The sequence below is a fragment of the Stenella coeruleoalba genome (genome assembly GCF_951394435.1).
Source record: "Stenella coeruleoalba genome assembly, chromosome: 2".
In the NCBI taxonomy this organism is placed as follows: Eukaryota; Metazoa; Chordata; class Mammalia; order Artiodactyla; family Delphinidae; genus Stenella; species Stenella coeruleoalba.
Window position 1 is genome coordinate 26,519,914 of NC_137147.1, and position 24,187 is coordinate 26,544,100.

Sequence of the window (24,187 nt, forward strand, 5' to 3'; positions counted from 1 at the left end):
CTCCAGGTAGACAGTATCAGAATTGAACTGAATTCTCGGACAACAGAAGGGTGCAACTGCTTGGTGCTGTAGGGGAAACACCCTACCTCCTCCACATTGGAATTGGTACCAGAACAAATTTAATATTATATCCATAAACTATGAAAACTAGTCAGAAAGCAAAAATAGTTCTTGGATGTTAAAATCATACTTGCCAAAATAAAAAAAGTAGATCAAACAACCCTCTTCTGTGCTGGTACTGAGTAACAAAATAGGTAAGGCTGAAGATCAATTGAGAATTTTAGAAGACAAAATTCAAGAAATCTCCAAGAATTTAAAGCTAAGAGACAATGAGATCAAAAGTATGAGAAAAAGGTAAAGAAATACAGAGGATAGAGCAAAAGATCCAAATTTCATCTAACAGAAGTTCCACAAGGAGAGGAAAGACAGGATAAGGGGAATATTTCCCACAGTTAATAGACTTAAATCTCCAGACTGAAAGGATTCATCCACCGCAAAAGCAAAATAATGAAAAGCAACACGCCAGAACACACCTCGGTATAATGTCTGAAAAGTAAAGATAAAGAAGCCTTGTAAAATCTTCCAGGGAGGAGGTAGGGGGTGGGGCACTGGGACCGGGTTACATATAAAGAATTGAGCTTCTATGTCTTCCAAGTAAATCTCAAGATCTCTTTCATTAGAAGCTACACAGTGTAATTACTCAATGGTAATAACCACAAATTTACAGAGAGAAACTGGAAATCCCATATAGATCCTGAGAGTGGATAATGAAGTTACAAGAAATGGCTGGAATCTGGGTATCTATTTTTAAGAATCGCACAAAAAAAGCACACATACCTTGAAAATAATGCAGATTTCTTTAAATAACTAAGGTTCCTTGTTAGTCAATTACTGAACTGTACTGTAATGCAGTTATGTCTCAGGGGCAACAAAAGTATGTGGGACTAAGCAGTCCCTGACTGCTGTGCTAGTTGAATTCCAATGTCTGCTTTCCATCATTTCTCCCCTATTTTCCCTTGTATTGAGGTTATCAGTTGTCATTTCTTACAACTCTCACTGTATTTATTTTGTGAATTACCACCCCTCCACCTTTTCTAATCTGATCCTTCTAATCTCGTCTAGTCTAGAAAAACAGATAATCATGTCTGTTAAAATTGCGTCTGAAAGTAAAAAGGCACTGAGTAAAGTCCGTCCTTTAAGAAGGACAAGTTTTAGGGTATGTGTTAAGATTGTTTAAAGATCTTTACGGTTTAATTTTGTAGCATCTGGAAATATTACAAAGTGCTGAGAGTTAACGAATTCTGAAAAAATGAGGTTTTATATTGTGTTTTCCGTAAGGCTCTTTCTATCAGATATTACTGAAGACTTTTATAAGGCCTCTTTTCTTCTTTTGCATGTACTTTCTCTTAATTTTGTGACCTAGTCCTACTAAATTTATAAGATTAGCAAATCTCCACCTGTCCTGGAAGAGACGTGTCGCCAGCATATAGTTCATGGAGGTCTTGTGTTCAAGGTAGGACCTGAAAGACAAAGAGAGGAACTGGTTATTTCTTAAAGCTTAGCTGAAGGGGAAAATACAGAAATAAAAACATGAATCAAGCACAAGAGTGACAGGTTATTTATATACTGTTTCTAAAAATATATAGTCTCTAAAGTGACAAAGGAGGAGATAGTTGCTCAAATCATATTATAAAATACTAGAATAGCAGAAAATACAATAAAATGAAAAGAATAAAGAGGACTTAAATTAGAAAATAAAAAGAAAGAAAAGTCAGGAATTCTTGGACTAATAAAAGCTGATATACTAAATTCAGAGAATACAACTGAAAGACAAAAATAAAACCACCACCAAAAATCACGTATAGCTAGAAAAGAGGTCAAATGAAGCTGGGAATGGGAGGTGCATAAAGGGCATGAAAATGTTGACAGATTGTTTCAATCATCTTATTTCTCAAAAGCTTTCAATGGCTCCTTGATGCCAACTGCAGGAGGCATATACTTTCTCTTACAAGGTTTCAAAAGTTGGGTCATCTATACCATCAATTCATTCACCCTTTCTCCACACAGAGACCCAACGTGGGTCCTAAAGTACAGTCAGACAAGTCTCCTTATAACCCTCTCACACCACACCTCCCACTGGTCCTTTTGCCTCTGTCTGGACACCTTCTCCTCACACCCTCTCTACTTATCCATAATCTACCCTTCAAGAAGCAGCTCAAGTCCACTGTGCTGCATGAAGCCTTCCCTGATATGACTGCTCCAAGTCTACAGAGGTGCCCTTGTCCCGGCCTCCTACCTCTGCCTTCACTGTATGCCTAAGGGACTTGTCAAACGCTGCCTCATAGAGTAAAATTTCTCTTCTCGGAAAGCAGCATGATGCAGCGGGGAAAAGCAGGATCTGGAGTTAAAATACCTGAATCAAGTCCCACTGTGTGATCATGGATAAGTCACATTACTTTACTGAGGCTTATTTTCCTTATCATTACAATAGGAATAACAATGATGTGTATAAAGTACATCATAACTACAAAGAGCTACACAAATATGAGCTATTTTTATTACATGTATAAGTAATTTCTCCATCATCAGTACTGTTAACTCTCAAAGGACCGGGACCCCATCTAATATTTGTTACTCCAAAGCACCAAGCATAGTGCTAGTTACTTGTTGATACTCAATAAATATATATTAATTAAAAAGACATATTTGTTAGCAGATAAATACATCTTTCCCACACTACATGAAAATAACTCAGTTAGTTTAAAAGTCTTGGTGTTCTCTTCCACTTTTCTCAAAGGTCCCGGGAGAGGTGGAGTGATTTACCAGGTTGGTAATTTAGGAAAAATTCAACAAGCTTCTCCCTTCTTTCTCTGGGGAGATAATCTCTCCTTAGGAAGCACATATCCTCTGGTGCTCCTACGGGGTCAGGTATTCCTGATGCACAGCTCAGACCAACCTTGCCTAAAAATGGGTATGTAAATCTGTCCAATTCTGAGGGTCAACAGAAAGTGCATTAACTTGCAGATAGATATAATCAAGTCTCCCAACCTAGACTTTATCAATGTGGAGTATGGAAAGTGATATTTTGGCCTGCATCTCTCTTAGTCTTTGTCATCTCAACTGGTTCAAAACCAAACCAGGAAAGGAAGGCATCATTACTGGACTCCCTAAGAAACCCCAACATTATCTGTGATTGGTTCCTTAGAAAAAGGTACTCAAATTAGGGTCCTGCCTCTTGAAAACTTAAGAGGATTCCACTTTCATTAATTAAAAGATATGTTGTCTAGTAATTGCAAATATTCAACCTCTTCAAAAACGTATCAAAAGATAAAAGTCTAATTTTGAAAAGCCAAGCAATATCTTTTTGTTGAATTCCTGGGTCTTTATAAGGTGTAACTAAACTACATGGATAGAATATTTTGCAAGATAAAAAGATTTCTCTATGAACAGCTGGGTTTTCAAAACAAAACAGACAAGAACTAGTTCTTTCTTTTATTCCTCTAAGTTTTGGCTCTACTTAGAACCACTAATGTCCCAACCAGAAGCCAGTCACCAGAGGAAGAAAAATGTGTTCCCCATAATGAAGTACAATCTTACTAGTAATCAGAGAAATGCAAATCAAGACCAAAATAAGATATCATATTACACTCAGTATTTTGACAAAAATTAAGAAGTTGACAGTACCACGTGTTAGAGAAGATATTGATCAACGGGATATCCTAGGCACTGCTAACAGGAGTATAAATTTATATAGTCACTTTGGAAAACAATTTAGCATTACTTTTTTTTTTAGCATTATATTTTAAAGTTGAACATTCACATATCTTAGGGCCCTAGATATATTCCAGCCCTAGATATATACCTAGGAGACACATATAAGCATATTCAGAGCACAGCAGTCTTTAACAGCAGAAGACCAGAAAGAAGTCGAATACCATCAACAAGAGAATGGGAAATTTAACAGCAGTATAAACACACAGAAGAATAAAATAAACTGAAAAAGAATGAATTCTAGCTACATGTAACAAAATGAACCTTAGTAATATAATACTGAATGAAAAAGGAAGAATACATACTGTTTTTTAGAAGAAGTTCAAAAGCAATACAAACTTATCAACAGAATTCTGTTTCTACATATGATATGATAACTGCTATAGGACCTGCCCTTTCACCATAAACAGCTAGAAAAGTGCACAAAATACATGAAACAACTGTTTCCAGACATGAAACAACTGGCAGTGCAGGACTGTGATAACTGAAAGGGGGAAATAAATAAAGGGAGCCCTCTGATTGCTCCACCTTCCCACCTAGATGCAATTCCAGACAGTGCAGAAAAAGAAGGAATTCAAGTAGAACCCAAGAGTCTCTGTGTTGAGAAGACAGAGATCAAAGTTCTAGGAAGTGCTAAAATTTTCAAAGCTATGTCCTGGAGAGGAAGAAGCTACGCATAAGAGGAAATCAAAAAAGTCATCACAAGGGACCCTTTGAGTCTTTGGGTGAATACAGATCTACTCAGGCATAGGGTGAAAGTCCACAAGGCTGTGCAAGGAGCAACTGTCAGGATAAAGAACATTAAGGAGAAAGTGTAAGCTGAATACTTTCCAGAGTTCACACAGGGCTGCCAATTGATTGAGTTCCCACCAGCCAGAATGGAGAGATCTCATTGAATATGGGGGTCATTTAATAGACACCCCAAAAGAGTCTTCAGTAGTGGAACTATCCTACACCTAAACAAAAAGCTATTCTAAACAAACCATACAAATGCTTTTAAATGAGGCTGAAAAAGATTGAGCTGATCTACAAGTAACTTAAGTGTATGGCCACAAAAAAAACTTTCGATGGGCTTTACAGAAGCAATAAAATCCGAACACAACAATACAACATTTACAATGTCCAATTAAAACATCTAATTAAAAAAAATCACTGTACATGTGAAGAAACAGGAAAAATATAACTCACTAACAAGAGGAAAATCAGTCAATAGAAACAGACTTAGAAACAATAGAGATAATAGAACCAGATTTTAAAACAGCTACTATAAACACAATATATGCACAAGAATCTAAAGGAAATCCTGAAAATAATTGTAAAAAAAGAGAAAAAGAGGATATAAAGAGAAATAGATGGGAGTTGTAAAGATGAAAAGTAAAATATCTGACATGAACATTTAACTGGATAGAATTAATAGATTTAACACTGCAGACAAAAAGATGACTAAACTGACAAACACAGAGAAACAGAAACCCATCCAAAACGAAGGAAGAAAAAGTATAAAAACATGAACAGAGCCAGACTTATAGTACAACATCAACCAATTTAACATGTAACCAGAGTACCAAAAGGAGAGGAGGGAAATGGAAAAAAAGTTTGAAGAAATAATGGCCAAAAGTTTTCCAAATTTGATGAAAACTATAAGCCCACAGACCAAGAAGCTCAACAAATCCCAAGTAGAAGAAACAAGAAGAAAGTGATACCAAGGCATACCTCATAATCACACTATTGAAAATCAGTCATAAAGAAATAATCTTAAAAGCAGGCTGATACATAAAAAGAAACAAAATTGAGTTATTTGTAGTGAGGTGGATGGACCTAGAGTCTGTCATACAGAGTGAAGTAAGTCAGAAAGAGAAAAACAAATACTGTATACTAACTGTATATACGGTATAATACTGTATATATGGAATCTAAAAAAAAAAAAAAAAGTCGTTCTGAAGAACCTAGGGGCAGGACAGGAATAAAGATGCAGATGTAGAGAATTCACTTGAGGACACAGGGAGAAGGAAGGATAAGCTGGAAAGAACTGAGAGAGTGGCACTGACATATATATACTACCAAATGTAAAACAGATAGCTAGTGGGAAGCAGCTGCATAGCACAGGGAGATCAGATCAGTGCTTTGTGACCACCTAGAGGGGTGGGATAGGGAGGGTGGGAGGGAGACACAAGAGGGAGGAGATGTGGGGATATAATGTATAGCTGATTCACTTTGTTATACAGCAGAAACTAACATAACAATGTAAAGCAACTGTACTCTAATAAAGATGTTAAAAAAATTTTAAAAAGCAGGCAGAGAAAAAGAGACACATTATGCACAGAAGAACACAGAATTACTGCACACTTCTCATGAGAAAAATGCAAGTCAAAATATAACAAAACACTTTTAAAGTGTCGGGAGAAAAGTGCCAACCCAGAACTCTACAACCACTGAAAAAAATCTTTCAAAAATTGAAAGTATTGATATAAGAAAGACTTTTTCAGACAAGCAACAGTTGAGAGAATTGATTGTACTACAATAAATCCTAAAAGAAGTTTTCCAGATGGAAGAAAATGAGGCCAGATAAAAAACTGATCAACATAAAAGAAGGAAGAAGAGAGGAAATTGTAGTAAATGTGTAATTATGAGACTTTTCCTCATACTTAAATTTCCCTAAGCTGTTCAACACAAAAATAACCAATGTACTATGGGATTTATAACATATAGAAATAAAATGCAGGACAATAATAGCCCAAAGGACAGGAGGGGGAAATCGAATTATACTGGTTGTAAAATTTCTAAATTATACCTGAAATAGTATAACATTATTTTAAGGTGCACTGTGGTAAGTAAAAGATGCATATTGTCACCCTAGAGCAACCACACTTTAAAAAAAGCAAACCAAAGAGGCAAGAGAAATGAGTTAATCCAAAGCCGGCAGGGGAAAATAAAAAGGGAACAAAGGACACATTAGACAAATGGAAAACAAATAGTAATTTGGCATATCTAAACTCAACCATATCACCATGCCGTACATTAAATCCCCATAATTTATTCATCTTAAAACTGAAAGTTTGTACCCTGTGACCCATAGCTCCCATTTCCCCTGCCCCAGCCCATGGCAACCACCATTCTACTCTTTGTTTCTATGAGTTCTACTTTCTTTCTTTCTTTATTTTTTTTGCGGTATGCGGGCCTCCCACTCTTGTGGCTTCTCCCGTTGTGGAGCACAGGCTCCGGACACGCAGGCTCAGCAGCCATGGCTCACGGGCCCAGCCGCTCCATGGCATGTGGGATCTTCCCGGACCGGGGCACGAACCCGCGTCCCCTGCACCGGCAGGCGGACTCTCAACCACTGCGCCACCAGGGAAGCCCTACTTTCTTTTTTAAAAAAAGATTCCACATATGAGTGAAATCATACAATATTTGCTTTTCTCTGTCTGGTTTATTGCACTTAGCATTATCCCTGCAGGTTCATCCATGTTGCCACAGATGGCAGGACCTCCTTCTTTGACAGAAATCTACTTTAACTATAAAGACACAAGATAGATTAAAAGTAAAACAATGAAAAAAGATACAGCATGCAAACACTAGCCATAAGAAAGCTGGAGTGGATAGGGGTGAGGGGAGAAGGAACTGGATGAAGTCAGTCAAAAGATACAAGCTTCCAGTTATAAATAAGTACCAGGGATGTAATGTACAACATGATAAACAGAAGCAACATTTCTATATGTTATATATGAAAGTTAAGAGTTCTTTAGTTTTTCTTTTAGCTTTTTTCTATTTATTTAACTTTGTATCTCTATGAACTGATGGATGTTCACTACACTTATTGTGATAATCATTTCATGATGTAAGTCAAATCATTATACTATAAACCTTAAACTTAAAAAAAAAAAAAAACCAAAGGAAGCTAGAGTGGGTATATTATAGCAGATAAATAGACTTCTGGACAAAGAACATTATCCAGGATAAACAGGGACATTTCATAGCAATAAAGAAGTCAATTTATGAAGAAGACATAACAAATCTAATGCAGATGTACCTAATAACAGAGTTCCAAAATCCACAAAAAGCAAAACTGACAGAACCAAAAGGAGAAACTGACAAGGTCACAACTACAATGGGCGATTTCAACACCAGACTCTTGATAATTATAAAATTACTAAAAATAGAGAATATCTGAACAAAACTGTCGAATCCCTTGACCTAATGGACATTTATAGAACACATCAGCCAACAATAGCAGGATATATATATTTCAATGTACATGTTACATTGTACCAGGACCAATCAAATTCTGAACCATAAAACAAGTCTCAGTAAATTTTAAAATATTCAACTTACACGAAGTACGTTCTCAGTACAACAGAAGTAAATTGGAAATCACTGAAAGAAAAACCTCTAGAAAAACTCCCAAATATTTTAAAACTAAATGACACACTTATAAATAACCCACAGGCCAAAGACAGAATAAAAACGAAAATACAACAATCAAAATGTATGGGAAGCTGCAAAAACAGTACTTAGTAGGAAATTTATAGCTCTTAAAACACATACAGAAAAGAAGAAAGGTCTCAAATCAATGACATCAGCTTCTACCTAAAGAAACTAGGGGAAAAATATAGAGCAAATGAAGCCCACAGTAAGTTAAAAAAAGGAAATAATAAATATTAGAGGGGAAGTCAATGTACCAGAAATAGAAAAGAAAACAATGAAACTAAAAACTGGGTGTCTTAGAAGATCAATAAAATTGATAAACCTCTAGCCAGACTGAATAGGATAAAAAGAAGAATCAAATTACCAATATCAGAAATGAGAAAAGTAACATCACTGCAGATTCTATAGATATTAAAAGGATAAGTGAATATTATGAACAATTTTATGCTTATAAATACAACATATATGAAATGGACAGATGCCTTAAAAGACACCAACTACCAAAGCTCATTCAAGTAGAAATAGATAACCTGAACAGTCCTATGTCTGTTAAAAAAATTGAAACTGAACTCCTGGTCCAGACAGCTCCACTAGTGAATTTTATCAAACATTCAAGAAATAAATAATACCAATTCTCCATAAATTCTTCCAGAAAATTGAAGATGTGAGAACACTTTCCAACTCATTCTGTGAGGCCAGAAACCAAAGACTGAAATATCTTATATATCTTATCCTCATACTAAAACCACAGACGTTATAAGAAAACTACAGATCAGTATCTCTTATGAACATAGATGTAAAAATCCAAATACAATTTCAGTAAATCAAATTCAACAATATATAAAAAAGATACCGTATCATGACCAAGTAGAGTTTATTTCAGGAATGAAATGTTGGGTTTAACGTTCAAAAATCAATGTAATTCACTATATTAACAAACCAAAAAAGAAAAACTATATGATTATGTCGAGTGATGCAGAAAAGCAACTGACAAAATCCAACAACAATTTCTGATCAAAACTCTTAGCAAAAGAGAAATAAAAGGGAACTCCCTCAATCTGATAAAGGGCATCAATGAAAAACCTAAAACTAACATCATACTTAATGACAAAAGACTAATTGCTTACCCTAGGCAGGAGCCAGACTGGGATGTCTGCTCTCACTGGTCCTATTCAACACTGTGCCGGAGGTTCTTGCCAGTGTAATCACACAAGAGTAAAGAAATAAAACACATCCAGATTGGAGATGAAGAAGGAAAACTGTCTTTATTCACAGACATTTTCAACTAGGTAGAAGATCCAATGGAATCTCCAAAAACTTTCAATAACTGATAAGTGAGTTTAGCAAGATTATAGGAACATGATCAATATGGAAAAATCATTTGTACTTCTATGTACTAGCAGCAAACAATCAGAAACTGAAATTAACAAAACAAAATCATTTACAGGGACTTCCCTGGTGGCACAGTGGTTAAGACTCCATACTCCCAATGCAGGGGGCCTGGGGTCGATCCCTAGCTGGGGAACTAGATCCCACATGCGTGCCACAACTAAGACCTGGTGCAACCAAATAAATAAATAAATATTTTAAAAAATCATTTACAATAGCATCAAAACATATTAAATACTTAGGAAGAAATCTGACAAAAAAATGTAAAAGACCTGTACATTGAACACTACAAAACACTGCTGAGAGAAATTAAAGATGACCTGAATAAATGGACAGATATACCTTGTTCATGAGTTGGAAGACTCAATATTGTTAAGATGTCAATTCTCTTCAAACTGATCTAGAGAGTCAATACAATCCCAATGAAAATCCCAAGCAGGCTTTTTTGTAGAAACTGACAAACTAATTCTAAAATCCAAATGGAAAGGCAAATGACCTAGAATAGCCAAAACAACCTGGAAAAAGAACAAAGTTAGAACAAGATTTTTTATAAAGCTACAGTAATCAAGACAGTGTGGCACTGTATTGGCACAAAAACAAAAAGATCAATGGGAAAGAATAAAAAATAAAGAAATAGACCCACACAGTTTTCCACAAAAGTGAAAGACAACTCAATGGAGAGAGGGTAGTCTTTTCAAAAAATGATGCTAAAACTACTGGATATCCATCTGGAAAAAAAAAGAACTGTGATCCATATCTTATACCATATACAAAAATTAATTCAAAATGGATCAGACTTAAATGTAAAACTTAAAACTACAACATTTCTATTAAAAAAATAGAAGAAAACTTGGGACAGGCAAAGATTTCTTAGATACTAAAGCACAGTAATTAAAAGAAAAAAAGGACAAATTGGACTTAATCAAAATTAAAAATTTCTCCTCTTCAAAAGACACTGTTTAAAGGATGAAAAGACAAGTAACATACTGGGGGACAAAATCTTTGCAAAGCCCACATCTGATAAAAGAATTATATCCAGAAAATATAAAGAACTCTCACAAACTAATTATAAGAAAACAAATAATCTCATTTAAAAAATGGGCAAAATATTTGCTCACCGAACAGCAAACAAGCACATGAAGACATGCTCAACATCATTAATCATTAGGAAAATGCAAATTAAACCATAATGAGATATCACTACACATCTCCTAGAGGAGCTAAAATTAAACTGACCATACCAACTGTTCGTGAGGATATGGAGGAACTGGAACTCTCATACATTTATGACAGGAATGTAAAATGGTAAACCATATGGCAGTTTCTTAAAAAGTTACACATATACAATGATATGATCCAGTCATTCCACAAGTAAGTATTTTCCCAAGAGAAATGAAAGCACATGTTCTGACAAAAATTTCTATATAGATGTTCATAGAGTCTTTGTTTACAATAACAAAAAACTGGGAACAACCTAAATATTGATCGACAGATGAAAGGATAGACAAATTCTGATATATGCCTATAACAGAATACTACTTGACAATAAAAAGAAATTAAACCATTGATACATACTGTAACATGTACGAATCAAAAAATAATCTTGCCAGGTAAAAAAGAAAAGCAAATAAGAGAACAACCAACAGAATTCTATTTATGAAATTCTAGGAAATGCAAATTCCTCTTTATTGACAGAAAGCAGATCAGTAGCTGCCTGGGGACAGGAATAGGCAGGGAAGGGAAAAGGAGGGGCAGGAGAGGGGAATTACAGAGGAGAACAAAGAAACTTTTGGTAGTGATGCATATGTTCATTGTGTTGATTGTGGTGGTAGTTTCATAGATATATACATATGTGAAAATTTATCAAATTGTACAATTTGAATGCATGCAACTTATTGTATGTCAATTATCACTCAATAAAGCTGTTAAAAATAACATTTACAATATCATCCAAAAGCATGAAATACTAAGTGATAAGTTTAACGTGTTCAAGATCTTTACACTGGAAACTACTATAAAATATTGCTAAGAGAAATCAAAGAAGACGTAAATAAATGGAGAGATATATCATGCTCATGGATTGGAAAATTCAACGTTACTGAAATATCCACTCACCCAAAATTAATCTATATGTTCAATGCAATGCCCATCCAAAGTCAGCAGACTTTTGTGTAGAAACTGACAAAGAAATTTTAAAATTTCTTTGGAAATACAAAGGACACAAAATAGTCAAAATACTTCTGAAAAAGAACAAAGTTGGAAGACTTACAACACTACCTAATTTCAAGACTTAGTATAAAGCTACAGATATTAAGACAAACATGTAGATCAGTGAAACTGAATAAAGTCTAGAAATATACATACATATATATTTCAGTTAACTTTCAATAAAGACGCCAAGTTAAATTCAATAACATAATTTCAAAAAGTGGTGCTGGAGCAAATGGACATCCATATGGAAGGAAATGGAAGTCAACCCTTACCTCACACCATACATAAAAATTAAATCAATACATATCATAGACCTAAATATAAAAGCCAAAATTACAAAACTTCTAGAAGAAAACAAAAGAGAAAAAGCTTTGTGAAGTTGGCATTGGTAAAGATTTCTTTTCTAAGTTTTCTTAGAAAACACGAAATGCATAAACCTTAAAAATATATTGGCCAATTGGACTTCATTGAAATTTAAAACTTCTGTTCTTTGAAAGCCACTGTTATAAAAAAGAAAAAGCTAGCCACAGACTTTGAGAAAATATTTATAATGTAAATATCTGGGAAAGGACTTGTATCAAGAGCCTTTTATAACACAATAATAAAAAGATAAAAATCTTAAAATTTAAAATGGAAAAAAGAAGATACATAAATGGCCCATAGCACATGAATGCTCAATATCATTATTAATCAGAGAACAGTAAATTAAAACTACAGAGAAACACTACACACACACTAGAATGCCTAAAATTAAAAAGCCTGACAACACCAAGTGTTGGCAAGGATGGAAAGGCAAATGGAACTCTCATTTATCATTGGCAAAATGTAAAATGGTTCTATCTCTTATCTCTTTTCATACGACCCACCTATTCCACCCCTAGGTATTTATCCAAGAAAAATAAAATCATATATCCACACAGAGACTTGTACATAAATGTTCATAATAGCAGCTTTCTTCAGAACAGCCCAAAACTGGACACAATCCAAATATTCCACACAGGTGAATGGATAAACAAATGGTGCTATATTCATACAATGAAATAGTACATAACAATAGTCAGGAATGAACTACTACTGTTTCACACAACAACACGGATAATTCTCAAAAACATTATGCCAAACAAAAGAATCCAGACATCAAAAAATATATAATGTATGATTCTATTATATAAAATTCTAGAAAAACTATAGTGATATAAAGCAAGTCAGTAGATGTTTGAGGCTCACAGTAATGGGGGGACTCACAGTGAAGGGGCATGAGAGGACATCTGGAGGTAATGGAATGTTCTATATCTTAATTGTGGTGATTAAACTGATGTCTGTATTTGTCAAAATTCATCATCAAACTTAAAATGGATGCTGCTGCATGTAAACTTGATCTCAAAGATGATTAAAAATAAGTAATTTATTGTTTAAGCACACATATAGATGATAAACCAATTTTTTTTTTTTCAAATCAAGGTAATGATAATCACAAAATTTAGGACAGTGTCTAACCCTGGGTTAGGGGGCAGTTAGGAAGAAGGAAGGGAACTAGAAAAAAGGGAGGAATAATGCAGGGTTGGGTAATATTCATACTGTCATAAATAAATAAACAAAAAAATGTAAGAAAGGCACCATGTGGAGAGCAGTGATGATACTGTGTCACAATTAATCCAATTCTCTTGACCTGAAGTACAGATTTAAAAAAAAGGTAGTCACCTCACCCATATATTTCCCATGTCTCTGATGTAGGGAATATGCGAATAAATCCACCTCTCCGATCATTCTCTTCCTTCACCCTCCGTAAAACTTTGATCTACACGGAGGAAGAGAAAATAAAATAAAATGAGTACCTATTTTAAAAACTGTAATCCATGTGGTAATAGGACAGAGGAAGAGAGTTATGAACCGAGAATACAAAAGAAGCATGAAGGAAGAAATTAATTCCATTTAAGATGCTGTTTTTTTGAGAAGCTATTTCTCCCATGTTCAGTATAAGATATGAGTTGGTCATGAATATTACGAATCACTCACTAATTTTCACTGAAGCCTATGTTAACCCGTAAAGGCCTGAAATAGAGTTATCTTTACCTCCTCCATTGACAGACCAAGCACAGAACCACCTAACTTCGCCGGCACCTTCTCCCGCGCTGAGCCCACAAGGTTTTTCATTTCCGCGTCACTGGCAGAGAGTGGACGGCAACGCTAAGGAGAAGAAAAAAGAAAAACAAAAATATCTTTTCATCACCTTTCTTCATTTCCCTCTAGTCAGTCCCTCAACACCATTATGTTTCATAACATGTATAAGCTCAAATCCAAAGCCCATTTTCTGTAATTGACCTCTTAGCCTGAAACCCTGGGAAATAGATGAAAGCCAGTAAACTCAAAGAAAAGAAGAGAAAATAGAATAGTAGGAAAACACTATGGGTTAAGAGAGATACAAATTAAAAAAAGAAAGAAAGATGTCCACGTGGCTTTGTAAGCTAGTAACTTATTCCTAATCTTGGTTTTAGAATACATTTAATAGTTTGAAAGATATGGGAAAAAAATCTGAAAATAACCTCAACATAAGATTAAATATGTATTTATTTCAGTAAGTAACTATATTCTTTTCAGCACTGGGGAAGTAAAGTTAGGAAAAGTAAGACATAAAACAGAAAAACACACAATGAAGACCCGACGCAGCCAAAAAATAAAAATAAATAAATAAATAAAATTAAAAAAAAAAAAGACCGAGAAACAGGAGCAATCTATTATGTCACAGATGAAAAAGTTGGACAGTGGGATGTTTTAGAACCTGAGGGGGAAATATTAGGATGAAAGTTATCAGTGACACAGAAGAGAGCTGTGAGCAAAAGGCTACAACTTGAGAAACACTGTAGTTGCTAGACTACAAGACACTGGATCTAGGATGACTGCCTTGGGTACTCCAAGGAGGCAGCCAAGTGGGTCATGTTCCTTATGGATCCCCAAAGATGATCTGGCTACTTCAGCTTCTGAATGATGATCAGGAAGGCTGTTGGAGAACAAAACTTTTAAGAGATTTTGATGTTATGAGAGCAGAGAAATACAAAGGTAACAAAGGAAATCAAATAGTATGAAGCATGAAGACACACTATTATTGAAAAAGATGACTGAAAAAATAAGGCAAATAAATCTGCCAACTACAAAGAATAAGGAATAATCCAAGAAATGGGGGTATAATTTGTCTCTCTAGAGTCCTGGAAGTAACTCTGACCAGACAGAAGAAGTCCTACCATCAGGAACCATTGTTTATTTTTCTTTTTGTATACACAGTCTATGGAAAGGCTTTTTGACAACTAACTTTTGACATTTTCAGCAATACTCATTGTTATGGACTAAATGTTTGTGTTGCCCCAAAATTCCTACGTTGAAGCCCTAACCCCCACAATGTGACAGTATGTGGAGATGGGGCTTTTGGGAAGTAATAAGAGTCAGATGAGGACATGAGGGTGAGGCCCTGGTCTGATGGGATTAATAGCCTTTAAAGAAGAGCCACCAGGTTTCCCTGGTGGTGCAGTGGTTAAGAATCCGCCTGCCAAGGCAGGGGATGCAGGTTCGAGCCCTGGTCTGGGAAGATCCCACATGCTGCGGAGCAACTAAGCCCATGCGCCACAATTACTGAGCCTGTGCCCTAGAACCCGCGAGCCACAACTACTGAGCCCACATGCCGCAACTACTGAAGCCCACTGGCCTAGAGCCCGTGCTCCACAACAAGAGAAGCCACTGCACTGAGAAGACTGTGCACTGCAACAGAGTAGCCCCCGCTCGCCACAACTAGAGAAAGACTGCATGCAGCAACGAAGACCAAACGCAGCCAAAAATAAATAAATTAATTTAAAAAAAAAAAAAAAGAAGAGCCACCAGAGAGCTTGTTCTCTCTCTCTTTCTCTCTGCCTGAGCAAGCACAAGGAGGTCATGTGAGCACACAGCAAGATGGTGACCACCTACAAGCCAAAAGAAGAGGCCTCAGAACAAAACCTACCTTGCCAGCACCTTGATCTTGGATTTCCCAGCCTCCAGAGCTGTGAGAAATAAGTTTCTGTGGTTTAAGTCACCCAGTCTATGGTATTTTGCTATGGCTGCCCACGCAGACTAATGCACACCTGTACATAAACAACCATGAATGGCTTTACCTTTGGACACAAGGGAGACCAATATATACTAATCTTCAAAGTTAGCATGGAGTTATAAAACACAGATTTTCTGATAGGAAACTCCATGGAAGAAAAACCACGAAATGAGCAGATACAAGCACCAAGTGAAGGTAGGAACTTTTATCTCTTTAACTTTTCCTGTGGTATCTTCAGCATCTAGAACAGTACTTGGGATGGAGTAGGAGATCAATAAATGTTTTTTGAACAAATAAGTAAATGAATAATGTGCTGACACATAGATCAACCATGGTTAGAATTAAACTTTGCGGAGGATTTTGGGAAAAAATTTAACTCCCTTCTGATCTCTGGAAATACATTATACAGCACATGTTGGAAATCAAGAAGAATGTTTAAGATTTAAGAAGGGAATCAATATAAGTAATAGAATCATTTAAAAAAATTTTTAAAGTGTGACTTCTTATTTAGCATATAACTTGGAAAAGCCAAAATATTAAATGGATGTTTTGAGGACTTCTGTCATCTTCACACACTACTTATTGTTTGCTAAAAAGACTTATCTACCTCACATGTGACAGCATGGCTTTGATCAGAAAGCCACTGGCAGTAAATCCTCCAAAGTCAAGCTGCCTTATCACTTCACACTATTTAAGAATATCTTGAAGTCCTCTGAAATTGTGAAAGAAGACAATATGAAGTAAGCACTCATTTTAATGATGTAATAAAAATAAAGATTAAGCATCTTAGAATAGAAAGAATGTTATTTTAAGATGCTGATTAACTGTATTACCAGGTTAATAAGAAAAAATATTTTAAGAAATAGTTATTACCTATAGGAATAGTTTTAAGGAATGGTCATATTTATAAGAACATGGATCAAGTCACTACTGAATAACATCTAATGAGCACATCCAATTTTTAAAAAATTATTTTCCTTTTTTTTTGTCCTTTTGTTTTGTATTTGTTGGTTCAGTCTCTTATCTGTTTTTTCATTGTTAGGGGTTTTTTCTGTTTGCTTATTTATTGTTTACTTTTCGTTCTTATCTTTTTAACTTTTTTTTTTTTTTTTTTGCTTTTCTAGGACCTAATTTTCATCTTTGTGGAACTGCTTCATGATATTCCTGGCTTCCAGAGATTGAGACTATTATAATGATGTTGCAATCTTCCTCTATTCATCTAAACCTGCTCCCCCAAACAATGAATTAGCTCTCCAAAACTCTCCCAGTCATTTTTAAAGAGTTGTCTCCTACATACATTCACAACCACTCTTTTGTTACTCACAGTCCACAGTCCTAACTCTAGCCACTGTGTGCCTACATGAGGGCTATTTGGGTGGGGTGGGTAGGAGTTTAAGCAGGTGCTGCTGGCTGGGGCTTTTGGGAGGTTAGAAAAGGAAGGGGTAATGGTGCTTGTTAGATGAATGCTTCAGCTGTTAACTCCCATAAACCGACTGTTTTATTCTTTTATTGCCACAAATACCGCCAGAGCGCAAAGAAAAGGTCAATGCTACTCCAAAAGAGAAAAAAAAATGTGGCTAGAAACTCCTTTAATCTCTTCACCTATTTACTTCAATGTCAACTATTAAGAAGGTTGAGAGGGAGAAAAATAGGAAAAGTTGTAGCTCTCGAAGTCTAGGTATCTCAAATGCCTCTCTAAAATCCACCCAGGTTTCCTGTGTCTTTGGGGAAGCCAGTGGAAAATAATCAGACTAGAAAGTCAAAAATATTTTGCCAATCTCAGCTTTTCAATAAATTTGAGACGAGAGAATTTTTTAAATCTACATAATATCTGCTGTACTGGTTTATACAGGAATGTATTTATACAGGAACAACAAAGCATTACTATCCTAGACCACTGGTTGAAACCTACCAATATTTATTAATGAAATGAACTCTTAACAAATGAATTATAGACACAGATGAGAGAAAAAGCAGAGGGAAAAGGGGAGAAGATGGTATAATAATTAAAAAAAAAAAAGAAAAAAACCAGAAATGCTTATGAGTGCCAAGGAGATACTTGGAAATTAAAAGCAAAGCAAAAGAAAAAAAGGAATCAGAATGATTTGAAAGGCCATCAGGACTGTCAAGAGCAAAGCAGTTCAAATACAAGCCATTCTGTGGTTTTGACTTTGGGCACATCAGCTCAGCTATGTTCTCTGGGTAGTGGATAGAATACATCCACATACTCCAATGGATTGACTAAATACACTAAGGAAATAAAGCTCCTCTAAACTTAAAGGGAACCATTGCCCCTGGCTAGTTACACAAGATTTAAACTACTGGGTTCTCAGATAGACTTTAAACTGTCTCAGTAAAAATTCTACCATGCAACATGCATCAAAGTTGTTAAATTATAATTAGTACAACGTAGGACTCAGAAATATACCCAGAGAAGAAAGCAATATGCATCTAACCTTCATTGCTAGGGAAGAACTGGCTGAGAATGTGAAATTATTGAGACAGGGAATCACCTGCCCCCACTCACAGCAGTAAGAAACAGGTGTTGAATCAGAAAAATGGTTCTCACCCTAAAGAAAGCTGGCAAGTACCAGTAAGGAGAACTGGACAAGAGGTAGAATATGAAAAAAAACGGTGAGGTATCCTCAAAGATATCAAAATTGAGGGGCAAAAAAAAATCTGCTTGACAGAGAACACATACAAAGAATAAAAAGCCTCCCAATGCAACTTTACAAAGTTTAGAATTCTGTGTTAAAAATACATGGACTAGCAATAGCTCAATTTATATGTGATGCATCTTGCCACTCAGAAAATAAAAAGTCAAGTTTAAAAAGCAAAATGAATCAGTTCTATCAAAGAAAAGAAAATGAACAAAAAAACCACATATGAATAAATCTGGGTGGAAACAGACCAAAAATGGCTAATAGAGAAGGCTTACATATAATGATAACCGGAAGTATACGACTTTGAAATTAGGGGAAAAAAAAAAAGCAAGTAAGTAGGTTTGTGTTACAGTAAAAAAAAGATATGCAGCATCTGAAAATCTGTACTAAATGTAAGTCAGCAGGTCTGAGAGACATGCATCTTGCTATTAACAGAACTGGCTTTAAAAACAAAAAAATTTACCAAAACCACTTACAATTATGTTTGAAAAATCATGAAGAACTAAGGAGGTACCAGAGGATTAGGAAAAAAAAAAAAAATGAGACACCAATCTTCAAAAATTTAAGAAGTATGCTTCTGGCGATTACCGCCTGGTGAGTCTAACTTGAATCCCTAGTAAAATAATGGAACAAATATTAAAAGAAAAAAATCCATAAACATTTAAAGTTTAATGGGCTCATAAAGAATAGTAGTACAGAGACTGCTTATTTATTTTAAAATATGCTTTATAATTTTGATATTTAGGACAAAATAACAAAAAGGGGGAATAGAGCAAATATATTTAATGTCTTTGGATTTTAGAGAAGCATTTGTGAAAACTTCATATAGTTTTTATTTTAAATTATATTTCCAATCAGGACTTAGCATCATGATATAATAAATAAAATATACCAACAAAAGCTGAACACAGTTAAAAGATGCAACTGTAGGATAAGATAAGAAGCAGTGAATCAAGTTGGGAAGTGATCAGGTACAGATTAAGCATTATTTAGAATCTGTATTGATGTCTGGGAGGATGAATAATTAATTAATTATTTATTTAATTGGGTTGATTTGCATTTGTTGATGACAGTAAATGTGAAAAGACATGACTATAGATAAATGAATATCAAAATAACACCAGATACTGACAATGCAAAAAGGGAAATCAAAACAGTACTCAAGGGCTTCTCTGGTGGCACAGTGGTTGAGAGTCCGCCTGCTGCTGCAGGGGACACGGGTTCGTGCCCCGGTCAGGGAGGATCCCACATGCCGCGGAGCTGCTGGGCCCATGAGCCATGGCCGCTAAGCCTGCGCATCCAGAGCCTGTGCTCCGCAACGGGAGAGGCCACAACAGTGAGGGGCCCGCGAACCGCAAACAAAACAAAACAAAACAAAACAAAAAACAGTACTCAAAAGTATGAAGGAGACTAAATCTTCTGAGGGTAAACTATGTGTCCAAAAGTATCCCCAATATTTTACCTACTTTTGATCATTCCTTTCTCAGCATAACTCCATGTACGTATTACTATCCTCATTTGACAGATGTGGGAAGTGAGCCTGAGACGTAAGGGAACATGCCCAAGGTCTAACAGTTACTGGCAGAGTTCAAATTTGAACCCAGGTCTATCTGACTTCAAAGTCCTCATTCTTCCCACAAAACCATATCACCTGCTTGAACACTGAAATGTAATTTCTGGGGCGTGAAAAATGTTGAACCATAGGTATTCAAGGGAAGGGAGAAATGTAGAAAGAGAATCATCAGACAACAAGCAAAAAACTGTGACTTCACAATCTGACACCACCAGAAAAAGAAAAGCTTACACGGTCTAAATGGCCTGAGCAGAAAGTTTCTTCTCTTTTCTCACTTAGCTCTGATGAAACTACTGTGGATTTGAGAGCGCTTCATTAATAGAAAGATAGGGACAAGGTAGAACATTGCAAAGGACAGTAAGAGTCGAAGAATTCAATATGTTTAAGGTTGGCTGAATAAAGCCAGAAAGCCTTTGTGTCATGTGAGCAGTGTTGAAATAAATAACCACTAAAGAGAGGCCTTGCTCGTCCACAGGTTATCCGCAACTTATGGCAATTCAAGCAATGGAGCTAGGTGGAATAGAATTAAAATGAGTAATGGGACATTAAGATTAGATTTCCACATCAAAGACACCTCTTTGGAGTCAAATTCAGAAGGCTACGAAACAGTACTTTAATGTTCTCCTTAAATAGGTTAGGTCAAGAGGTATTTAGAGTGCAAGCTCTTTGAAGGCAACAGCCTTGGTTTTTGTTTGCCACAGAGAGCAGCTTGCACACTTAGGTACCTGCTGAATACAAAACACTATTACAGAGTTTTGAATTCTACCAACTAAACAACAAAACTTGTGTTACAAAACCATACTAATCAGTTACCAAATACTAGACAACACAGCCAGTGAGTCTTTTTTTCATTTCTTTGATTCATATAAACCATGTAAATCACTTTATCAAAAACAGTAGCTAAGAAAGTTATAATTCCAGCTTCCAGCTTACCAGAAACACTATCTACAAATGCCAAAATAAATATACTGGGGCTTTTTACTAAAGAACTAATAATTGCAAGTGACACACTTATAAATGAGAACATCTACATCACTCATATCAAAGCATCAAATCCTATCACTTCAAAAGATGTTAAAAAAAATCTGCACAGAAGAAAGTGACAGTTTATTTCACATACTGCTAACAAGAATAGAAAGAGGACAAATGCTGATCATTAAGAGACTGAGATAACATATTTTGTCTTTATTTTAAACGTAGCATCTGAGACAGCAAATATGGCAGAGTTTCTAAGATTCATAAAACTGCAAATTACTACATGTAAGAAAAGTCATCTGTTAAAAAACTCAAACACAGCCCAATACCCAATGTGAAAACATTTCCAATATTAAGCTACCGACAAGGGTATGTTTCATAAGATGTCTGCACAAATGAAAGGTTACTTGTGCACTACAATATTTCTTTCCTGGAATATTTTGGTCAGAACAATAGATATGCCTCTAAACTCTGTTCATCATTTAAATTCAACTGCCTCTGTCACAGCATAATCACCATCAGAAAAAGAGGATTCATAAATTCCTGCAACCTCTACTCTTATATACTACATCCAAAAAGATCTCTGTGCATTCACTTTCACTTATTCTATTTTACATTATTAAACTGTTCAAAAAGCAGGTGCATGAAATATGTACTGTGAAACAGTGAAGCTAAATGGCTTCTCATTTGGGGAATGGAGATAAAACTTTGAATGAAATCTCCAAACGATCCAGAACTTACCTGTTTGGTGCTTGAGGACTGAAACTGTGCAGATACTGGACGCTATAAAAGACAGAAAAATGGAATAAAGCCTTATCTTTTCCTAACATGCCTGTATTTTCCAACTCCTACATCTATGGTGACAAAAATAATCTTCAAGCAGACAGCAAAAGCCAAAGCCCTATATTTTGCTCTTAAAAGATTAGAGCATTTATTATCGTTCACACTGCATTCTCCTGCGGTATAACCATTCCAGTTTCACCTTCTCACCACTGAGAACTCAATCCTACTGTCACGTACTGAAGATCCTGAAGTTAACTATTCTACCTGATAAAATGGTCTCACACAGTACATGTAATCTATAGCTTCTTTAGCCTTTAAGTAAGTGTCCTGTGGACTGCTCATGGATGAAGTCATGCCATCACCCACCAGTATGCAGAACAAACAGTGAATAGAGTCTCCACTACGTGCAAAGAGTCACCAGTAAAAGCTGACAGGCGAGCTAAGAAAAGGGATCAATTCATCCAAGATTGACATACAGCTACTCCTAGAGTGGAACTTGCAGAAACTGTCAATGATGCACAGAAACATTCGTAATCCTTTATACACAGTCCTGTGGCTCTTGCCACAGATACTGCAGAAAACAATTTGCAAAGGAACGCGATTGCCTAAATTCAGTTTTCCTAGTACGCCTAGGTTAACCCTCTACCAGCTTGGTGCTTTGTGACCACTTAGAGGGGTGGGATAGGGAGGGTGGGAGAGAGACGCAAGAGGGAGGAGATATGGGGATACATGTATATGTATAGCTGATTCACTGTTATAAAGCAGAAACTAAGACACCTTTGTAAAGCAATTTAAAAAAAAAATTAAAGAAAACCCTTTGATCTGTGATGTACTGATCAAGTACAACCCTGTTGCCTGGTTTCACTTCTAATCTAAGATAATATCCCTTAAAATATAGTTCACCCTGTTCCACACCACAGCACTAATGCTAATAGGGAATAATTCTAAGGCAAGAGGTCACAGGCAACCAATAAACTGAATCCAGCTCAAGGACATGCTATGTTTCATCTGCAAAGTATTAGTTTTTAAACTGAACTCTTGTTGCCAGTATTTTAAAATAAGATTTCTGATTTCTCTTGACAGTAGGAAGATCTAACAACACTTGGCCCACACTCACGCATGGCAATGATCAGCCAGAGCACGTAAGTAAAAGAGCTGCCCTTTTGCTAGGAAGCATGCACTGCCCAGTTTACTGCAGTCACAGCACTCTTAGATGTCTCATACCTGGCCCTAGTTACCCTTTCACATTGTCTCTCTGAAGCCCCTAGAGGCATCTGAGTTTGTAAACCCTGTTCTAATGAAAAGTTATGTGAATAAATAATGGTACATAAGCTTAGCGAACAGAAGTAGCAGTAATCTACACGGGACCAGCGAGCAAAAGGAAGAGAAGTGGGAGGAAAAAAGGGAGAGGTGGAGGGCTAAAGTGGCGGTAGGGGGAACATAGGAGGGGCGAAGTAAGGGAAAGGGGAGGGACAGGGAGAAGCAGCAGCTGTTTCTGCCCTCAAAGAGCTTACAATCTAGCAGAGGAGTACTGGACAATTTAAAGGCAACAAGTCAATGAATGCAAAACAATGCAATAAAGAACCAGTAAATAATGATGCAATGAAAAGAAAAGGTCATGACAGAGTGGAATGGATTTAATAAGAAACGATCTCCAAACTTCTGAGCAGGTGAGGTAATCAATCCAGATGGGAAGACAGGAGGAAAGTGGACCTTTTGGATAGGAAGAAACGCTAGAGGCAAAGAAACACAAGTGGAAACTAGCCAGGGTCTAGATGGGCGGGGACTGATCAGATGATGGAATAGGTAGGCAGAATGATGAGCTGATTGGTTTAACTGGAACAAAAATGCAGAGTACACAGACTGGCGCCACACTGGGTCAGATGATGTTTCAGACACCCATGCACAGTTTTCTGCAGGCACTTATCTCATTTAACTTCAATCTACACCTCATGATCATTGAGGGTCCCTGTGAAGAGACTCACATGTAGAGAAGATACTATTTCAACTGAGCATCTTCTCTGCGAAGCTAGTCTGAAGATCAAAAAGAATGCAGCAGGGCTTCCCTGGTGGAGCAGTGGTTAAGAATCCGCCTGCCAAGGCGGGGGACACGGGTTCGAGCCCTGGCCCGGGAAGATCCCACATGCCTCAGAGCAACTAAGCCCGTGAGCCACAGCTACTGAGCCTGCACTCTAGAGCCCACGAGCCGTAACTACTGAAGTCTGCGAGCCACAACTACTGAAGCCTACGTGCCTAGAGCCCGTACTATGCAACAAGAGAAGCCACCACAATGAGAAGCCTGCACACCACCACGAAGAGTAGCCC

At 36.4% G+C, this 24,187-nt stretch overlaps 1 protein-coding gene across 12 annotated transcripts in view; it reads right to left on the reverse strand.

Moving 5' to 3' along the window:
* Window positions 1-24,187, reverse strand: part of TTLL5 (tubulin tyrosine ligase like 5) — a 305,934-nt gene that overhangs the window by 206,408 nt on the left and 75,339 nt on the right. For 8 of the 12 annotated variants that reach the window (XM_079908860.1, XM_079908862.1, XM_079908861.1 and 5 more), the window contains 4 exons: window positions 21,821-21,862; window positions 13,867-13,980; window positions 13,500-13,591; window positions 1,458-1,520 (listed from right to left, as the gene is read on the reverse strand). In XM_079908860.1, coding sequence (XP_079764986.1) covers window positions 1,458-1,520; window positions 13,500-13,591; window positions 13,867-13,980; window positions 21,821-21,862 — 311 coding nt within the window. Of the gene's footprint in view, window positions 1-1,457; window positions 1,521-11,697; window positions 11,757-13,499; window positions 13,592-13,866; window positions 13,981-21,820; window positions 21,863-24,187 lie in introns of those variants that run through there. The other 4 variants (XM_079908866.1, XM_079908864.1, XM_079908863.1 and 1 more) reach the window with 2 other exon arrangements.